General features: G+C 35.4%; 2 protein-coding genes across 4 annotated transcripts; one reads left to right on the top strand and one right to left on the bottom strand.

Moving 5' to 3' along the window:
• Positions 1–888: 888 nt before the first annotated feature.
• LOC111504564 (serine/threonine-protein kinase SBK1) lies at positions 889–19,168 on the bottom strand. Of its 3 annotated transcripts, none has more exons than XM_023159152.2 (5): positions 18,890–19,168; positions 8,081–8,166; positions 6,061–6,322; positions 2,454–2,736; positions 889–2,139 (listed from the first exon to the last, which is right to left on the bottom strand). In XM_023159152.2, the coding sequence occupies exons 2-5, from the start codon at positions 8,147–8,149 to the stop codon at positions 1,173–1,175; spliced, it is 1,581 nt and encodes a 526-aa protein (XP_023014920.2). In that variant the 5' UTR covers positions 8,150–8,166; positions 18,890–19,168; the 3' UTR covers positions 889–1,172. The 3 variants fall into 3 exon arrangements, with proteins under 3 accessions (XP_023014920.2, XP_023014919.2, XP_023014917.2); XM_023159151.2 differs by lacking the exon at positions 18,890–19,168 and adding an exon at positions 14,846–15,192; XM_023159149.2 differs by lacking the exon at positions 18,890–19,168 and adding an exon at positions 14,401–14,752.
• Positions 10,172–12,671, top strand: LOC111504565 (uncharacterized). Its single transcript, XM_074176944.1, has 2 exons — positions 10,172–10,348; positions 10,648–12,671. The coding sequence occupies exon 2, from the start codon at positions 10,648–10,650 to the stop codon at positions 12,211–12,213; it is 1,566 nt and encodes a 521-aa protein (XP_074033045.1). The 5' UTR covers positions 10,172–10,348; the 3' UTR covers positions 12,214–12,671.
• Positions 19,169–20,618: the final 1,450 nt, after the last annotated feature.

The raw sequence follows: 20,618 nt of genomic DNA on the forward strand, positions 1-20,618 counted from the left end.
GAAAACAAAGTTCTCTACGAAACATTATGTTGAAAATTTGAGATTTCTTTCAGTAGGCCTTTGGTGAACATATCGTTCGAGCAAGTGGTGTGTTATTCAGGAGATAATACTCTAGATTGTTATTGAAGACGAAGCAATAGGTATAATGGTATGTTGAACATTTTCTTTTCATCGAACTTGGTTCATCAACACCTTGTATATGAACAAAACAAATTGATAAAAATAGGCGGATAACGAAAGCTGGTGAGAAATGATAATTCATTGACTTATTGACCAAATTTTTATTAGAACTCATCTGTATCTGGTATATCACGTAATTAGATCACTTAATTCATTGTCTTTCAAAAATCAAATCAAACATTTCATCTTGTACTACTGTTTTTATTCACAATCCAAATACATGGAACGTGAGTTATCTTCAATAATAACTCAGTAAATTCAACTACTGGGAGATACTCGTATTTTCAATTTTCTGTTTATTTTTATTGTGTTATTGTCAACCAATTACAACTCATTCATTTGTATTTGAATCTGTATTTTACCATGTGTAACATGTAATTTACTTTCAATAACTCACTGTCATGACTGACTTGCAATAAATACATATAAAATAGTCGAATAAATATTCTATGTTATGCTTGAATTGCGAATACAAGTAAGCACCGTTATTTATCAGATTGAAATCTTTTTGATAATAAACTAAATGGTAATATTTCAAAATGAATACACATTGAAATCTTACAATTTTTTTCATTTTTTTCCATGCAACTTGATAAGTAGGTATTAGGTATATCTAATTTTATACTTGAGAGCGAATAGGTACTATAAATTCGAAAGTCTACCCAAATATTGATGAATTTCCACAAAAAAGTTGAAGGCAATACACGATTTAATTCATATGATATATTTTCATCAATATATAAATCAAGGGAATGAGCAAATAATGACAAATAAATATCAAATTCGACGAAAAATTGAATCTATATCTAATCACGTTTCTTCATACCCAGTAAACTATGGGAATGTGGAGGCATTTGTCAAAACATACTTATTGACACGAATGCTTCTTTTGTTTTTTGTCTGTATCAAGACGATTTTTTTGAAATCATCGTTGGACTGTTTGTACTTTCAGTAAGTACATTTCCATTCCTTCTATATCGTTATATTTTTCGTTATTTATATCTGGCATGCCGATCCTTTGATAAACCATTAGAGCTAACAAGCGCAGACTGTGGTATTTGAACATTTATTTTATGTTTAACTGTGATACTAGAATCACTACTGAAAGCGCTTTCAGATGAAGTTAATGAGTTTGATAATTTCAATACGAACGGCAAACTCTGAGCTATTCCTCCAGCATGTGAAGGTCTTCGATCCTCCGGCTTATCCTTTTTCTCCTCTGATGATGAACTTTTGGCCTTTTCTTTCTCCGTGGTGAGCGCTTTTTGGTCTTGAAGGGGTATTCTTGGATCAATGGGCGGTTTATAAACAGTGTCTTTTTTCGCCATTGATATTCTTCTTTCTCTCTTAACCGCGTTATGAGGTTTGACGTGTTCATTTTTCAGTTTTCTTTCGGAGAGGGGTGCTCGTTCCCCTACAGGATCGCTTTCGTCATCAAGAATCTTGATATTTTCCTCGTCCACTTCTTCGACTTCATCGTCTTCTTCGATAACGCTATTTTGGATCCAATCCCTGATCCTGTCCTTTTTAGCTACCCTATCAACGGTTGTTTCCAAACCGTACTGGGTTAGTGTGAATAGTAACTTGTTTTTTTCTTCAGGACTGCTGTGAAAGCTGTACATAGAAGGACATAGTCCCTCGTCTTCTTTAAGAGTTTCGTTACTTTTTTCCATACCTTTGGACATCCACCTATCATCTAAATATCTGTGAACTTCCCCTAAACTGGATGGCCTTTTGTCTGGCCTGGGTTCCAAATATTTTTTGAAAAGTCGCTGAGCTTTCGATGATACTAATTTGAACAGCTTAGGTTGCCTCTTCAAAGGTATGTTGGAATTTTGCCACGACAGGTATCTTATGTATCTGGGGTCGTCCATCGCAGCTTTTTGCCAAGGAAGACAGCCAGTGAGACAGACGAATATCACAATCCCGAATTGCCAAACATCGTGAGAAGTTGCTGCCCTGAAAAAAATAATGAAATATAACCACAATGCAGAAAGTTAGCCTATAGTCTGTGGGCCCCGATACCAACAAACTTTCGCCCCTTTGGACCCAGTCCGGTTCTGGAAATAATCGTCATTTGTGTCTTTTTATATTTTTCCTTGTACCCATATTAATTATACATTGACATTGTAACGTTTTAAGATGAGACGACTTCTTCACCATTTCTCAAATAGTGAACATTTGGAACTTTGGGAATTCAATTAAAAATGACGAGATTTCACACAAACATAAATATTATAAAAAAGTGTGTTTTTCAATTTATCAAAACTCACATATAACTTCCATCTGTAGCCACCTGAAGCACCTCGGGAGCGGCATAAGGCAGCCATTCGTTTCTTCTGAGTACAATAGAACCTACTCTACGAGTTTCGCCAAAATCGCACAGTTTGATGCGAGAAAAGTCCGACTTGAACACTAAAATATTGTCAAGTTTCACATCCCTATGAACCAGATCTCTTGCATGCATGTGCTCCAATGCCGCGCTCAATTGTTTCGCGACTCTTTTGGTGTGAAGTTCGCCAATTCCAATTTCTGAGACGTTGGAAGTTAGGTCTCCTGAAAAAAGTATAGGGAATAGAAAGGATAGTTCAAGCGATTACTTCTGTCAGAAGATTTTCATCATGACTTTTCATGTTTTTCAGATTTGATCATGATTTTTGGAATCTAGTTTTCAAATAGTTGAAGTCATGATTTGAGAGATTGTTACTGTTTATGTTTTTTTAATTTTCTTAAAGATTGTTATTCCTCTTACAATGTATTCGTAAATCTGAATCCTGAAAGGCTTCGTTTATAATATAACAATGCGTTAAACTATAATTACTAAAATTTAATTATAAACCTCATACATTGCTACAGCTATCAACTTCATTATCTATATTAAATTACATTTTATATTATATTAAATTTTTTCCCACAGTCGTGGGGTAGCTTTTTTATAGAGTCATCTCAGATCCCTGATGTATACAACACCAGTGCATTTCTATAAGATGCACTACTTGCTGAATGTCAAATTATAGAAAATACCTACGGGATATTTGTAAGAATCCGCGATTAAATTACAACAGGTGGAGATGTACCTATATCAAGGCTAGAGGTAGCCATATAATAACAAATGTTTTTGCTGTTTATTGCTTTTTTGTTTAATTGATTGTTAAACATTTTTATTATCTTTTCTTAATTTTCATGAAGAAAGTATTTATTCACATTATTTTTATTTCTCATAAATTGTAAAAATACCAAATATCGTAAATGTTTCTCAATAGAGTGTAGGTACATGGTTTTCCACCGAATCTTTTTTTTTTATGACTTTTTGGAAATTTTACGAATCTTTCTAGATATAAGGTTGGCTGTGTTGAATGCGAGCAGTCAATTATGTAATACCTACATAAACATGTAAATGGATAATAATTCGTCGTTATCAACTTTCAGCACAAGGCCGTGCCCAGATTTTTGTTTCAAGAGGGGGGAGCTCTCATTAAACCCTGGTAATTCAAATTTTATTAATTACCATTACATCGGCACGGGAAAAGCTCTCCACTAAAAAACTGTACTAACATATTCGTTTTTAAAACTGAAAACCTCAAAAAATTTCCAGTTCAGTGAATTCACAATACAAAATAAAGCCTTCTATAAGGGAAAATTCTGTTATAACATCATCAGTTAGGATGATGGCATCTCTGTGAATTACCATTAGGGCCAACCCGGTTAGCCTCTCTTGTCCACAAGAATTCCGTAGGTAAGTTTTTAGGCGCCTACGTGAGGAAAATGACCTTTCCGGTCATTTTCTGGTAGAGTTTTGACGATTAAATGGTAATTATACTCACCATGACTGAAAAACCTTTGTTTTCTATATTATATATGTATCACATGTAATGTACTGCACAGAGACACATGTCTTAACTAATCGCGCACAAAAAGACGATTTACGGCACAACGCGAAGACAGGTTTGTTCTGGTTCTCAGTTTGTACTGTTTCGAATCGTCCAAAATCAGTGAGTCAGTTGTGGATTGAAAAGGTTATTGATGCGACAAAATGTTCAGTTTTCAGTTGGATGACTATTTTCTGACTGTTAGGAATAGTTCCGGCAGAGAACTAGAACAAGCCTAGATAGGTAATAGGCAGCGGTGAAAATACTGAAAAGATTAAACGAGATCCAGACACCCTCTGGGCACGGCCTTGTTGCAGCACATACGAATATATTTAGCATTTGTGTGTTGTGGAATTGGCCGCGGTGGTAGTGCGCCCGATTCACGATCGGAAGACCATGGGTACGATTCCTGCCTCGACCAGATATTTTCCTCGAGAGAATGTATCTGGGTGAAGCTGGGATGATTCTGCAACCGTGTTAGGAATCACACATTAAAAGGTAAAACCTCATTAGTCCTTAGCTCGCACAAGTTTCTCAACTTCTGAGAGTTGTCGTTCGTATGGGGGCGACAGCTGATTAACGGAAAAACAGATTATAAACAGATTTTTTTAGATTTAACATTAAATCATGTCCATACATAAAGCGACAATAATTTATATTATCTCTGAATCAGAATTCATAATGTTGTTGATATTTTCTCTCACAAATACATTTATTTTGAAATATGGAACGCTTAATTCGTTTTTCTCCTTCGGAAATCTCTATTGGGAATACTTCTAATTGATTTGCCATATTTACCTACTGGATAACTGGATATCTATTTACAGACAGATTTTAAACAGACTTGTGCACTAACCCTTTCGATAGTTTTACTAAGTGCTAGCATAGGTACTTACTAACTATTAATGATTATCTTTGACACTGAACAATCTTGATTGTCTTAACTCGAATAAATTAACTTGAATCTCGGAAATAAAGTCAATTCTCTAATTAGGATGACTGTCAACACATTGTAATTCCTCCAAATTGGAATGAAGCTTTTAACAACTGTAAGACAAAGGTAATGGGTAGGTGGTCTCTGAGTGTCATCACTTTGAGTTGTAAAAATTCTCAACTAACGCGACATGTAATTGGCTAACTATTTGCTTTGAGTAGTCCCTCAAAAGTGTTTTCAATAAGCGCCTACTGTAGAAGAAGCTTTCAACCACTCCTTCTTCTCTATTATTTAAATCAGAAAGGACTGATAGTTCAGAATGTCACAATTGAAAATTTATATTTGTTTAACAGGAAATGAATCCAAGTCAAAAATTTTGAACCCCGTACATTCTTTTGTCTTTTGTTTTTCATTGCATCTAGTTGTTCAACGATATTTCCATAGACGATCTTATAGTACTGTCATATTGAATTTGGAGGGAATGGTTTCCACGTCGCTATTTGAGTAGGAATGATCACTTGGAATATATGGTTGAAAATAGAGTGTCATATCCTATCAAATGGTGCGACTGTGTTAGGAATCGCACGTCAAAAGGTAAGACCTCGTCTGGACCGTTAATCCTTAGCTCGCACAAGTTTCGACTTCTGAGGGTTGTCGTTCGTAGGGGTGCGACAGCTGGTTAACGGAAAAACAGATTTTGAACAGATTTTTTTTCAACAGAATCCAAGACAAAAAATCAATATATTACCTAGTATTAACAACAATGTTACAACAAATATTGTTTCAATAAATCGTTAACTCAATTTCATTTCTGTAGTTCTATTGTTTTGATTTTTCAGTATTACCTACATTGGCAATTTTGATTTTCACGAGACCATTCAATATTTTCCATTCAATGTTGCAATATTCACTAGATTTCAAAATATCTTGTTCTCTCATAATATTTTTGTTTTTTCCCAATCCATATTTGGAATTATAACTAGTTCTTTTATTTTTTTCCATCGTCATAACTTTGGAAAATGAAAAACTCGTTTATGCATTTGTAGCAAATAACAAAGCTGAAATATCATCATTTACCTAATGGTGCATATTCTTGCGAAAAAACATAAAATCCAGCGGTTTCAAATGCAACATCATACGCTGTAATAATATTCCTGTGGATTCCCAAATGCAATCCATAATGAAATTCTCTGTAGAAGTCCTTAAGTGCTGTGTATGGTTTAGGCAGGGCTTTCAACACCATTTCAGTGTCAGTTGCCTTGTGCTCCACCAGGAGGATTTTTCCAAACCAACCTTCACCTACTATCTGAAGAATATCGAATTCTTCGGCCAAGTTAACCTGGAAAATATAGAACTAAATTTCCATTCCTCCAAATAAAACTTCATTGTCAAAAAATACCTATATCATAATTTGATTATAACAGACAATCCAAAACAAGCTCTTTTCCCAATCACCATAAATGCAATACTTCAGCTTTCTTCATCTACTGAAGACGCCAACTTTGTTGGTGAAACGCGCGCTGAAGAGTATTGCATTTTTTGTGATCGAGACAGGTGCTTGTTATGGATTTATTTTACACCAGAGGTTCCAGCTTTACCCTTCATTTTATGAGCAGCATTTCTTCAGATCATTATGCCAACATATCGTCTCAGTTCAACAACGTGTTTTCAATGTTTGCAATGAAATTCGAGACATTAATGACTCCTCTTTTTCACATACCAGCTAAGGGGAAGTTAATATACACTTGGCTAGACATAAAGAATGATACTCCTTGCAGAGAATTCATTGGAAATCTTAGCAGAGTTCATCAACAAATCATTTTCGAGTGGTAGGTATATTTCCAGAGTGTCTGAAGGTTGCAGTTATTAGGCCATTATCCCAAGGAGGTGATTGTGAATTGGCATCAAACCTATGACCGATTTCCCGATAACAACTTTGGCGAAACTGATAGAAAAACTTGTGAAGAAAAGCATGACTGTATTTTTAGTAATAACCATTTGCTCAGCACATGCCAGTTCGGTTTTCAGGAGTAGGCATATTTCAAAATAATGTTGTAAATCATGCCCTAAAGAAAATAACGCCGGCCGCCACTGGTAGACATAAACTAATCGTGACGTAGCTGAGAGCGCGCGAATGTACGATGTTCCCTGCCACTCTAGAAGCAGCGAGAATAATGCTACCGATTTCGATGGAACTTCGGCGAAATTTTCACTGCATTCGATTATAATATATAAACGCTAGTCAGGAGCATATCGACACAGTTAAGTGGAAGTTACAGTGTGGTACGCGAAGTGATCTAGTAAGGGGATAAACATCTCACGCCCCTCGTGCAGGTCGAACTTAGAGATGGACCGTTATGTGTTGTATATACATATCAATAACATGTTATCTATTTCACTATCCTCAAAAATATTGATGATTCTCTTCTCCTGGGTCACTATAGGGGAACTTCTGTCTTCAGTCTCCGGCAGTGCTTCAGCTGCATAAAGAATTTTCCTAGGCCTCATCCGTAACATTAATTGTGAGATGCAGAAAAAATAGGCTTTAGAAAAGTAAAATGATCGCTGTTTGACCTGTCTGAATTAGGTTATTTCAAAAGTTTTGTCCGTTCCTATGAGTTTATTTTAAACTGTAATATCTCAATGGATACTTACTCAATTTATTCGAAATAAGCGCCATTTGAATCAGTGCAATTTTCTCAACGTAACACAAGTCAATTACTTCACATATAGTCAGTGGGCATACCTACTTGAAGACTGGCTAATAATCAAATCATCTAATCTAAAGATACAATTTCTCAGGCCAGTCTCAACTCCCTACACTGTAGGTTAATGAACTAACACCCACCAGAAAACAACTATTCCCCTGGCTAATACCACGAAGGGCATTGGATTATTCCTGCATATGCTGTAGACGATACAACTGCCGCAATAGATTTTCAATTATTGGAACACACTTGCAGACCGGTTTCGGGCTGTTTGGCCATATATACACCAACATTTATGTTGGTGTATATATACAAATTATTCGAATAAACTCAGGAAAACATTTAATTTTCGAGAATACTTTCTCTAATCAGTAGTACAGCATACATACCTTTTCTAACTCAAACTCTCTGATTTTATGAATATTTCCGCTGAGAGACTGTTTGAACAAACTGCCCATTTTTGGAAAACCATTCCCTGAAAAAAAAAACAAATTTTTCGAAGAATTGAGAAATACACGTGTTTCTTATTAACAGTTTCTTTGTAATGGAGATTTTTCCTAAATTTTGAATTGTATACATTTAGAACTATCACCTATCCATCTAAAGTAAATCTCAGAAATGGTTTAGAATAATTCAAACATTGGCAACTGACATGCTCTTAAAATTCCATTCGGGAATATCGAATTTTCGAAAGCGCAAAAAGACCACATCTTTTTATTATTTGATTCTTAGAAATTTCGAGATTAAAGGTGAAATTTAGAGAATAAAGTTGAAATTTCGACTTCAAACTCGATTAAAGTCGAAATTTCCAGAGGGTTTAATGTCGCAATTTCAATAATAAAAATATGTGCCGTTGAAATGCTTTGTTGAACTAAACTGAAAAGTGTCAAAGAAGGTTAAAAAAATGTGTGAAAGTGATAAGGTGAATAAATATTTGTGATTCTATAGTTTGTATTGTGGAAAAAGAAGGCTGACAAGTTTCGTAACTTTGAAAATAAGGAAGAGCACCAATTTTTTCTTTAGAATTCGTAATCTACACGTCAAAATACGTGAGTAATTACAACACTTTTTTTAAACAGCGAGAGCAGTCTATTCTAAATTTAAACAATTTTCTAAACAAGTTTCTTTGTTTAGATACTGCCTTATACACGGTATAGGCTTGTATACTTGCACGGTATAGAGTTGTCTCACGTTCATTATTCATATTTCAGAGTAAAATAAATCGCAAGAAAATATCTTGGTTGTACTCAAACAGGATCTTTGATTGATTAAACGCAAACGGTGATTATTTTATATTCCTATTTCACTTTCTCACATATTTTATTGATGACGCATGTGTATCCTTTCGCTGACCCAGCTTCAAGTGCAAGACTCTCGACCCTAGGGTGCTGATTTCGAATCTGTTCTCGACCAAATAAGTGGATTGTTCAAAAAAATAAGGTGAATGTTCAAATTTCGCGGGCTACGTATATTCGATTCGCGATTTTTTCATTTTTTTTATGTTGGTGCACTCGTCTCTAACATATGTTCAGTGTTCAGTTTCAGCTGTTCAGCATGTTTAGCTTGTTGGTGAGAGGCATAAGTTAGAAGCGTTTTGCATGTTCGGCGATTTCCTACTATCGAAAAAAATGGATCTTTATCTTTTTCTTCTGAGGACAAAAAAACACAAGCACTACAGGAAAATCATTAAGGCGCTCTCAGAGCGGTGCCTGTGCGAAAGTAGCCAATCACATTGGATTTGAATCGCTGGAGAATAAATCCATTTGGAAAAATGTTCTCAGAAAATTTACTGAGTTGAGCCTCAAAACGATGAGCAGCCACAGACCGTTGCGTATTTCTGATATGCACCGCTCTTGGTGGAATCAAATGTGCCAAGTCACTTGAACACTGAAAGTATCTATAGAAGAGACACAAATCTCCACCCTTTCTTCAATGTTCCAGGCTATCAAAATTGCACGTGATGTTTGCGAATCTAATCAGGCGGATGACTCTTTTCTGGATGGAATCCAGCAACTTCAGGGTATGTTTGGGGGCGGAGCTCCATATATGTGAACAATACTCTGAAAAAGGTCTGAACTGACCTTTATAAAGCATCAAAATTTGCTAAAGTGTGTACAGTTTTCTGTTTCAAAACAGTGTTCCAAGTTTTTGAAAAGCAGCCTTTGCAATTCCAACAACGTGATTGTGCCAAGACCTATTGGTGTTCATTCTAACCCCAAAAAAACTTATCGAAGCAGAAATCGGAATTGTTGACATTATTATATTCGATTCGGGGACATTTATTTTCTTGGAGAAAATCGATGCCTGGGTTTTTGTGGCATTGAATTGAACCTGATTACTTTCACCCCAATTTGAAATCACATCTAAATCCTCATTAAGATATGCAACCTCCTGCTGCCGGTGAAGATGTGCCTCCGTAGCCGATGTCCTGGAATAGGGTAGAATGGGGGAATGACGATCAGTGGGAAATGCCGGTCAGTTTAAGATATCCATCTTCCCGAAACATCTCATTGAAAATACCAGTGCTTCCATCTAGTATACCTGCAAGTAACCTTATATATATGGCGCAATCGTGCTGGCGCACCTATAGTGAGCGTGCCAGCCATTACTGTGTGTAGAGGTGTATTCTTGTTATAATTCGAAATTTTTAACCAAAGGTAAGTCATTTAATATATTATTCGAATAAAACATCGTTAACCACCAACTATTGCATGCGTATTTATTAATACAATATCTCGGTTTTGATTTTGAAAGCGTATTTTATCATTTGTATTGTCAACTGAAACAAACTTTTGTAGTTTTGGGGTTATGCCAATCATTCGAAGCGGGTAATGGCGGTCAGTGACCGGTATTACCCTATACGAAAATATAGGACAAGTTTTTGACAAACTTTCATATATCTTTATCGCATATAATAATGTAAAAATAGTATCTCATAATTGCTTTTTGTGCGCAGATGCCCAGGAAGAGACCTAGAACAACAACAAAGGCGTCGTGGAGTAAAGCGATCTTAGAAAAAGCTATCGAAGCAGTAGGTGGTGGACTTTCTATTAGAAAAGCTTCCAAAACCTACAACATACCGTTCAGTACCTTGCAAGAACGGATCAAGAAGAATCTTCCTGCTACTGAACCACGTTTAGGAAGACATTCCACTTTCTCACTAGAGGTAGAAAAATCTATGGCTGAGAATATAAAAATTCTAGCTAAACTATTTTATGGTTTGACTCCACGCCAAGTTCGTCGTGCAGCCTACGTTTATGCTGAGACAAATAATATAAAGCACCGGTTCAATAGAGCGGCAGGACTTGCTGGAAAAGATTGGCTCTATGAATTTTTAAAAAGAAATCCTTCGATATCTATCCGCCAACCTGAAGCAACCAGCATAAATCGCGTGACAGCATTCAATAAGGAAGAGGTTAGCTTATTCTTTAAAAATTTGGAAGATATTATGGAAAAATATCACTTTCCTGCTTCCAAAATATATAACATGGATGAAACCGGGGTCACTACTGTGCAAGACCCAGGCACAGTTATTGCGGAAAAAGGACAGAAGAGAGTATGGTCTGTCACAAGTTATGAAAGAGGAAAAAATATAACTGTCATTTGTGCAGTGTCCGCTGCAGGGTCCTACATACCACCTATGTTTATTTACCCAAGACAGCAAATGTCACCACAGCTATCGAAAGATGGTCCAATTGAAGCTATTTATCACTGCTCCAAAAATGGTTGGACAAACCAAGAGTTGTGTTTGACATGGCTAATACACTTTGCCAAGTTTGCAAAGCCATCTGCAGACGAGCCAATCCTTATCGTTTTGGATAACCATTATAGCCACGTGTCTTTAGAAGCATACAAGTTTTGCCGAGAAAACAATATCGTCATTCTTTCTATTCCGCCCCACACATCTCATAGAATGCAACCGTTAGATGTTGCATTTTATGGCCCTCTAAAAGCTGCTTTTCGGAAGGGATGTGATTTGTTTATGAAAAGCAATGCATTACAGAAAATTACCCCGTATGATGTGGCGTCTCTATTTAACAAAGCCTACTGTGACACAGCTACGATTAAGAAAGGGGTTTCTGGTTTCAAAGCATCAGGAATAGTGCCAATTAACCCTTTAATTTTTGGAGAAGCAGACTTTTTCGCTTCAGACTATTTATTAGCTAACAACACCGATCTTGTCATCAATGATTCCATACCTAACACCTCTAATCAAAATCGAGAAACAGGTGAAGATACTTCTGAACCAGAAACCAGCAACCAACTGCAGAATACCATACCTCCGCCTGAAATGGATAATTCCCTTCCAGGTCCAGGTCCAGGTAATATTTTGACGCCAAGTAAAATTATACTATTTCCCTTGCCACTTCCAACAACAAAAGCTACAAAACGTGTGAAAACCAAACAACACTCCACCATATTGACAGCAACACCTGTAAAAGAAGAATTAGAAATAAAGGGAAAAAAACGACAAGAAAAAGTAATGAAGGAGAATAAGAGAACTGGCTATAAATCTGGTTAGAAGAAAACAAAGGTTACAAAAAAAACACTAAAGAACAAGCCAAGAATGTCAAGACAAGACAATCCAAGAATATCAAGGCATCAAAAATCAGTTCAGAATTTTCTTCTTCGGATGAGGAACTTTTGGCTTCAAAAAAGAAAAGGCGTTTTGAAAATGTTTGTTACGACAATAATGTTGACGATATTTCTTCAGGATATGAAGAAGAGATATGTTGCATCTGTAAAGAGTTCGGAAAGAATGAGGTTTGGTATAGATGCCGAAGTTGTGGGCAGTGGGCTCACAAAAATTGTTCCGGTTGTGATTCCCCTGATAAATATGCATGTGATTATTGTGATAAAAAATGGAAGGTTATCAAGCGTCTTGATTTGTAATTTCTTATAATATGAACTGTAATAACTTGAATTAGTTTTGCAAACTTTGAATTGCCTACTTACTTTATAGTACATTAGTACTCAATATTTTATTGTTTTATTTTAATTCAAAAGCAAACCTTAGAATAAACCTTATATTTTTTGACTAATTGGCATTACCCCCCCTGCTGACCGCCATTACCCGAAAGTCCGGGTAATGGCGGTCAATGAAAGCTTTACTAAAAGGCACAAAAATATAAAAAAACTATACAAAGTTTTGTATTTTATATACAGAAAGTGAAGTGAATTAGCTATTCAGTAAGTAAATCACATTGGCCTTTGCTCATATAAGAAATGAGTTATTTCGATACCTGCTTAAGTGACCGCCATTCCCCCATTCTACCCTACAAATGGAATGACGAGACAAGTGTGGCGTCGTCAGCAAAGCAATATATTGGATTCTTGTTTTTTTCCAATAAGTCGTTGATATACAATAAAAAGAGGGTTGGAGACAATATGGATCCCTGGGGAACACCAGTGTTGATGGTGAAAGTATTCGAGAGATATCCGTCGACGGCCACTTGCAGGGAACGTTCTTTCAGGAAGCTGAAGAGCCATACACAAAAATGATCCGACAAGCCATAGCATTGAAGTTTGGCCAGTAAACTCTCATGTCACACACGGTCAAAGGCTTTAGAAATATCAAAAGCGCAACCAGCTCTTGACTCTCCATGTTTTTCGATTGCGTTTTTCTAAATATGGGTGACATGTTGATCTTTGCCATATTGATCGCTTAAGATGTTTCAAAGTGGTACAAGCTTTTCACAGAAGGTCGAGAAGATGTGAATGACTACGCTCGTTCTGGACGCTTCAGCACATCAACAACCGATGAAAAGTTGAGAAAGTGAATATAATTGTTATGCAGAATGGTCGAATCATTATTAGAGAAGTTACTGAGGATGTCGATATATCGGTTGCCTCATGTCATGCATTTTTTTCAAAAATTTTGGGCATGAAGCGTGTGATAGCGAAGTTCGTTTCAAAATTGCTGAATTTCAACCAAAAAACCGTCGCATGAGCATTGCTCAGAAATTGTTGAATGACGTCATAGGCGATCCAGATTTGCTTGAAAGGGTCATGACTGCTGATGAAACAAGGCTGATCGAAACCAGAGTCCAATCGTCTCAATGGAAGAGTTCAGAGGAGCCAAGACACTAAAAAAAGCACACCAAGTTTGATCAAATTTCAAGGTTTTGCTCACTGTTCTCTCTGATTACCGTGGCGTAGTGCATCAGGGTTCTTGCCACATGATTGGGCAGTCAATAAGGAGTAATTATCTTGAAGTTATGCGCCGCTTGCGAGAAGCAATACGAAGAAAACAACCTCTATTATGGAAAACATGGCTTTTTCATCACCATAAAGCACCTGCCCATTCGTTATTGCTTGTTCGTAATTTTCTGGTCAAAAACAACACCGTATTATAGTCATATATCAGCCAACGTATTCACCAGATTTGGCCCCATGTGACTTTTTCCTGTTCCCAAGATTGAATAAACCCACGAAAATACGGCATTTTGCGACCACTGAGGATATTAAAACCGAATCGCATATCATGCAATGCTGGCACAAGTGTATTATATCTGAGGGGGATTACTTTGTGGGGTAAAAATAGAAATGAATGAATACAATTTTTTTGGAAAAATGAAAATGCAACTTATTTTCTATCGAGAATTTTCCTAGCTGAATGCGGTTTGATCCTGCTGCATTACATGGCGGCGGAAAAGATTTGTTTATATATGGCATATACTAAATGAAGAATTGGTTTTATTATACTCACTTTGGTAATTGTATCATTATTAAAAGACCCCAACAATTCTTCAACTATATTTTGTCATCGCAAACTTTTGTAGAATTTGAAAGTTTATGTATTCCTGATCAATATTTCGATCTGCTCTATTTTGGATGCATTGGGCCGAGACTTAAATGCACTATCTAGATGAAAGGCATTTGTGTTGCAACACAGTGGGCCTGTAGTCTGGTCGTCGGAAAATAGAATTACCTTTACAATAGTAGCTATTTTGGTAGAATGATTTTTTTCTCATGCTGGCGCATATGAACAACTCCAACAACTACTTGAATTTGTTCGAGTATAAAGATGGCCTATTTTTGGCACAGACAGGCTGCAGCCTTAAAATATTCAACAATCTACCGGTTCGATATTTTTTAGTGAATACGAAATACATTTGCTTGTATCTATATTCAATTTGCATTACGATTCTTACCTTTAGTCTTTATCGAAGTTGTTGCTGTTGATTAGGATCAGTGAACTCTTAACTTATATTGGAACTGAACAATCACACACATCACTCAGAAAAAACGAAACAGCCTGTATACAAAGTCACTCTGTTTAAAGCTGTGAAGATATTGGGAAATAACTTTCACAAGCTGTCTAAAGAATAACAGCCCAAAGTCTGTCTGTGATCTGTAGAACTGATTCAAGCGCCTTTTCAACATAAATATTGGCTTTCAAATCTGTGACAACAAATGTATTTATAGATGTCGTTCTGTTATAGGATTATCTGAGAGTTGAATATTGTAAGCAAACATTTCCTTGGTCGTTAAAAAGAGTTTGATTAGACAGCGCGGGAAATAATAAATAATCCGCGACGAAGTGTGATTCGAAAAATGATAACCATGGTTTATTTTTATTTCAGAATAATAGTTCAAATAAATGTAAGAATGATAAAGTATAATTAAGTTTATGAGTATCGCCTAGTGGTTTGTTTTGCAGTAAAAGCTGCACATAGGGACAGAAAGCGATTTCTCATTCGCTGATGTCAAAGCTCAACTTTACTGCCATGAGAACGTTTGTTTATTTGAAATAGGAAAATTTCGAGTTTTCTATCGATATCTTAGAGGGCGTATTTTAAAAGGAGGTACTTTTAAACTCAGGATTCTTCTTCAATGGCAGTTGAGTTGCATTCGTGTTCCGACTAACAAAGTTAATGAGACTTATGGACGGTCAAAACAATGATGTCTCGTCTTGGATCACAAATATTTTGTTTTTGGACTCTGATTTCATCTGTCCAGCTATCCAATTCGGAATTCTTATCAATTTTTCCACTTTCCAGATTTCAAACAAAGATATAGATATCATGGGGACTAATATAGAAATTTCGAATCGAGCACGTAAGTAGCAGGACCGGATTTGGAAGTATGAAGGCCCTGGGGTAACGAAAAAGTGGGTCAGTGTCGTTGTTTTTCGAGTTTGAAAGCCGTGGGTTTTTGGAATTTCTTCCTGACGTTTCGCTGGCGCGAGTGGCTAGCTTCTTCAGAGGTTTGGCTTGCTGTCCGATAACTACCCTTTTAGGCTTCGTAAAGCCTTGTCAGGTGATCAGTTGTATTTGTACCTGAATTTGTACCTGTATTCGTACCTGCACTTGAACTTGGAACATTAACAATATTGCTGCCTGTTGTCCTGTTCGTTATTCTCGTATTCTTTAGAATGGGGTTCCATATTTGATTGAGGTTCACCGCTTCTTCTTTTCTGTTAAAATTATCCGTGTGTTTATGGATCTTTATTGCCTCCCGTACCAGTCGGCTATGGTATCCCTGGTTAGGGGAAATTAGTTCTGTGTTCTCAAACAAAATTCTGTGGTCTCCTTCACTCAGTGCATGTTCTGCCACAGCTGACTTGTCTGTTTGGCCTAGTCTGCAGTTCCTTTTATGCTCTTTTAGTCTTGTTCCCATGGTGAGCAAGACCAACGGATAGCTTTCCTAGATGTACTAGTAGAACAATGTGGTACCAGACTAACCCACAAAGTGTATCGAAAACCCACACACATGGATAGATACTTGCACGCACTATCGAACCACCATCCTAGCCAAAAGAGAGGAGTTATCTCCACTCTAACGGAACGGGCTCGGAGAATATGTGTACCAGAACATCTGGAGAGGGAACTGAAATACCTGGAAGTGACCTTGAGATCGAATGGATACAGTGCCTCCGAGACCAGCAGAGCCATGAGACCGAAAGGCACCACAGTTCAGAAAGCGAAAAAGGATCAGATGGTTGCACGCGCATATCTACCGTTTGTCCCTAGGGTCACGGATAGAATTGGAAAACTATTGGGCAAACACGACATCCAAACAGTCTTCAAACCCACGAGGAAGATACAACAAAGCCTCAGGTCGGCTTGTGGAAAGGTATATATCGGAACCACCAAACGATCCATGGGAACAAGACCAAAATAGCATAAAAGGAACTGCAGACTAGGCCAAACATACAAGTCAGCTGTGGCAGAACATGCACTGAGTGAAGACCACAGAATTTTGTTTGAGAACACAGAACTAATTGCCCCCAACCAGGGATACCATAGCCAACTGGTACGGGAGGCAATAGAGATCCATAAACACACGAATAATTTTAACAGAATTGAACAAGCGGTGAACCTCAATCAAATATGGAACCCCATTCTAAAGAATTCGAGAATAACGAACAGGACAACAAGCAGCAAGATTGTTAATGTTCCAGGTTCAAGTGCAGGTACGAATACAGATACAAATTCAGGTACAAATACAACTGATTACCTGACAAGGCATAAATACGCTTTACGAAGCCTAAAAGAGTAGTCATCGGACAGCAAGCCATGATGGTTAAACCTCTGAAGAAGCTAGCCACTCACGCCAGCGAAACGTCAGGAAGGAATTCCAAAAACCCACGGCTTTCAAACTCGAAAAGCAACGACACTGAAAACCTCAGCCGTGAAAGTCTAAACCATTTTGTAGAAGAAGTGGATGCCCCTAATTTTTTTGTTATAAAAAAGAATAATTTTGCAAAACTAATTACTCTAACATATATATAAAAAAATAACTATCATCAAAAATAAAATAGGCATGATAAATTATATTGTGACTGCTAAATTAACATTATATTCAACTCCTTTTTGAATTTGTAAAATGTGATATTAGAATCTTCTGAGTTTTTAACAGACTATTTATTAAAGAAATAAGAAATTAATGATTGCTTTTATAATTTCTTCTGAGTCAATATATGTTTATTTGCCCGAAATACAAAAACTATTGATTAATCGATGTGTTTATATAATCTAACTTAGGAAATACGGTCATTTTAAGATACTGGCCTCAATTTTCCTTGTATGACTTCTATATATGTAGAAAAAATATAAATGATGAAAACATGTTTAATGAAGTCATGCCTAGACGAGAAGAGATCAGTAAACTTTTACTATATTTTGGCATACAGTCAAAGTCTTACAGCATAATAAATTGGGGACAAGCATAGTAACTGCGGACTGGCATGGTGTTATCATAGTTCAAAAAAGAATTATTGGTCTTCTGTTCTACATTAATCATGGTGAAAGTTATCATAATATTTTTAAATAAAAACCAAATATTAATGATAAGACATTTACGAGTATATACTTTGAAAAGCGTAACTTTTGTGTATCACTGTATTAGTCAAAAACTAATACAGTTCAGTTCAGTGAATGAAATTTTAAGAAGTGAAAGAAATCGATAAAATATTTTAAAATAAAATTAATTTGTTGTCACTTGAACAATGTCAAAAATGTGTGAAAAATCATATGGAAGAGTACAATTTAACAGTTAATCAGCATGAAGTTGAAACAAAGTGTAGTGAGCTACAAATTCCAAAATTTGAAACATCAACATAGAGAAATGCTGACTGTATCCAGAGCATCAGTTCCATTCCATTTTCAAATGTAACTTTGAGAAATTTCTATTGTAGTTTTTTTTCATTGAAGGAGTTTCATAATTCAAAGAAATGAAATCATCTTTTAATGACTTTATTTAAATTATATATATATATATATATATATATATATATATATATATATATATATATATATATATATATATATATATATATATATATATATATATGAAATACTTCATATATGCAGATTGGAAGGTAATCACAGGAGCTTTCAGATGAATTATAATCAAAATTAACCAATTTCTCAATCCCATTTGATAGCCTTCCTATCGTCTTCTCCATTTTTTGATTGCTCGTTCCTCCTTCAAACACTACATATGGAATCACCTTGCAAGCAGACAACATTTCCAAAACATCTATTTTCTTTGGGCGAATATATTCGAAATAATTGGCAAAAAACTGATTTTCCTTCTATTACTAGATTGGTGTCGTGGAGTTGATACTCTTCATAAAAATCATTTGCCTCAATGTATTTCGTTAAACCTCTTATACCCATTTTTGAAAATGTCTGAAATATATATATGTAACCCTTTCAATACTAGATTCTTTAGAAAACAAAACAACTTACTTTCAATCTGGTAACTGAGGATGTGTATATCTAAAAAAAATATGATCTTAGCACTTTCGTTTCTTTAAGAACATTGACGCCACGTCGCACTGAATTGGGTTTATCATTCCACATTCCAGTGGGATTCCCATAAATTTTATCTTCTCATGTGATTTTCCCACTTGAAAATGACGTCATGATGATGTAGTTCAGTGTTGCCAACAGAATGAACTATAAAGTCGCTACACATGAAGCAAAATTCCCCTACACTGCTTCATTCCTGCAAGCACCACATCTAAAATTAAATACCACAGAAGTTACAGTTTGTGTACCGTTCAGATACACAAAACCGCGCAACTCATAAGATGGTAAATTTATAGCAGTTAACTTTTGAATGCTGTCGTCTCAACCAAATATTTCTTAGCTTAAACTGATGATTTTGGAATTAGATTTATTATAGATTAGATTTATTACCCCAAAATCAATAAAAACACATAAAAATTTCTCATGATTACGATATACTTATATATATATATATATATATATATATATATATATATATATATATATATATATATATATATATATATATATATATATATATATATATATATATGATGTGTTGTTTTTCCGGGTGTTCGTCGACTATCGAATAGTACACAACGGATGAATACCCGGAAAAACAACACATCATATTCTACCATCCGTGAAAACCTACATTGTAATATATATATATATATATATATATATATATATATATATATATATATATATATATATATATATATATATATATATATTCTAGAATTAAAAAAAGAATCATTCTCAAATCCCGAGTTAACTAACGAACAAATCAAACATTTGAATGAACTTCATGATATACAATCAAAAAAGAAAAGAAAAAACGCATTACAATACCTAAACAATCTACTCTGAATCAGACTACAGGTGGGAAGTATCAGTAGGTTTATTTTTGTGGTCGTACATATATTGGTTATATTTTTGGTAAACCCTTTCATTGAAGACATATTTTCTACATTTATTTTTACTGAAGGATCCAGTTTTATAGAAAGTATGCTTGTGAATATTCAATTTCTTCATTTAGTTTCAGTATCATTTAGAAATGAAAATACTTCTTCCACATCAGCATTTTCATGAGGAAGAGTTAAAACTGTAAGGGCTAATTCTGATATGGATTTAAATATAAATACATCATTGAAGTTTTTGGCTTTCTACTATTCCATCTTGATACAAAAAAAAATGTGGGAATCTTCCAAAGAAAGGAAGGAAGTAATGAATTTGAAAATGAGTAACTCTATACATGGATGTGTAGATCATGCAAAGAAGTAACTTTCAGACAAAAACTGAAAGAAAGCCCTCCTGAAACAGCTACTTTCATATAAACATTGAATTTCACGAAAGAAAAAAATTCTTTCAGAACAAATATTTTTATATGAACACTGAATTATACAGAAGATACTTTTCTCTACTCAGTTTGTATTCCAAACATTCGTTATGGAATAAAATCAGATATCATTCACAGAATTTCTACTTTAAATGAATGGTAACATAAATTTTTGAAAAAGTCCTCATACAGTGAAAAGCCGTTTGGTAAAATTTAATACAAACTAGTTTAAATAAAAGTTTTAAAGAATCACAAAATCTATTTAGAATACGTTTCAATTCTTCACCTAATATTAATTTTTCAAATGCCAAAATGTTATTTGGATTGAATGGGTCCAACAAGTCA

Source organism: Leptinotarsa decemlineata, unplaced genomic scaffold (genome assembly GCF_025532065.1).
Source record: "Leptinotarsa decemlineata unplaced genomic scaffold, Ldec_3_MD MMD2_tig00002082_RagTag_RagTag, whole genome shotgun sequence".
Lineage (NCBI taxonomy): Eukaryota > Metazoa > Arthropoda > Insecta > Coleoptera > Chrysomelidae > Leptinotarsa > Leptinotarsa decemlineata.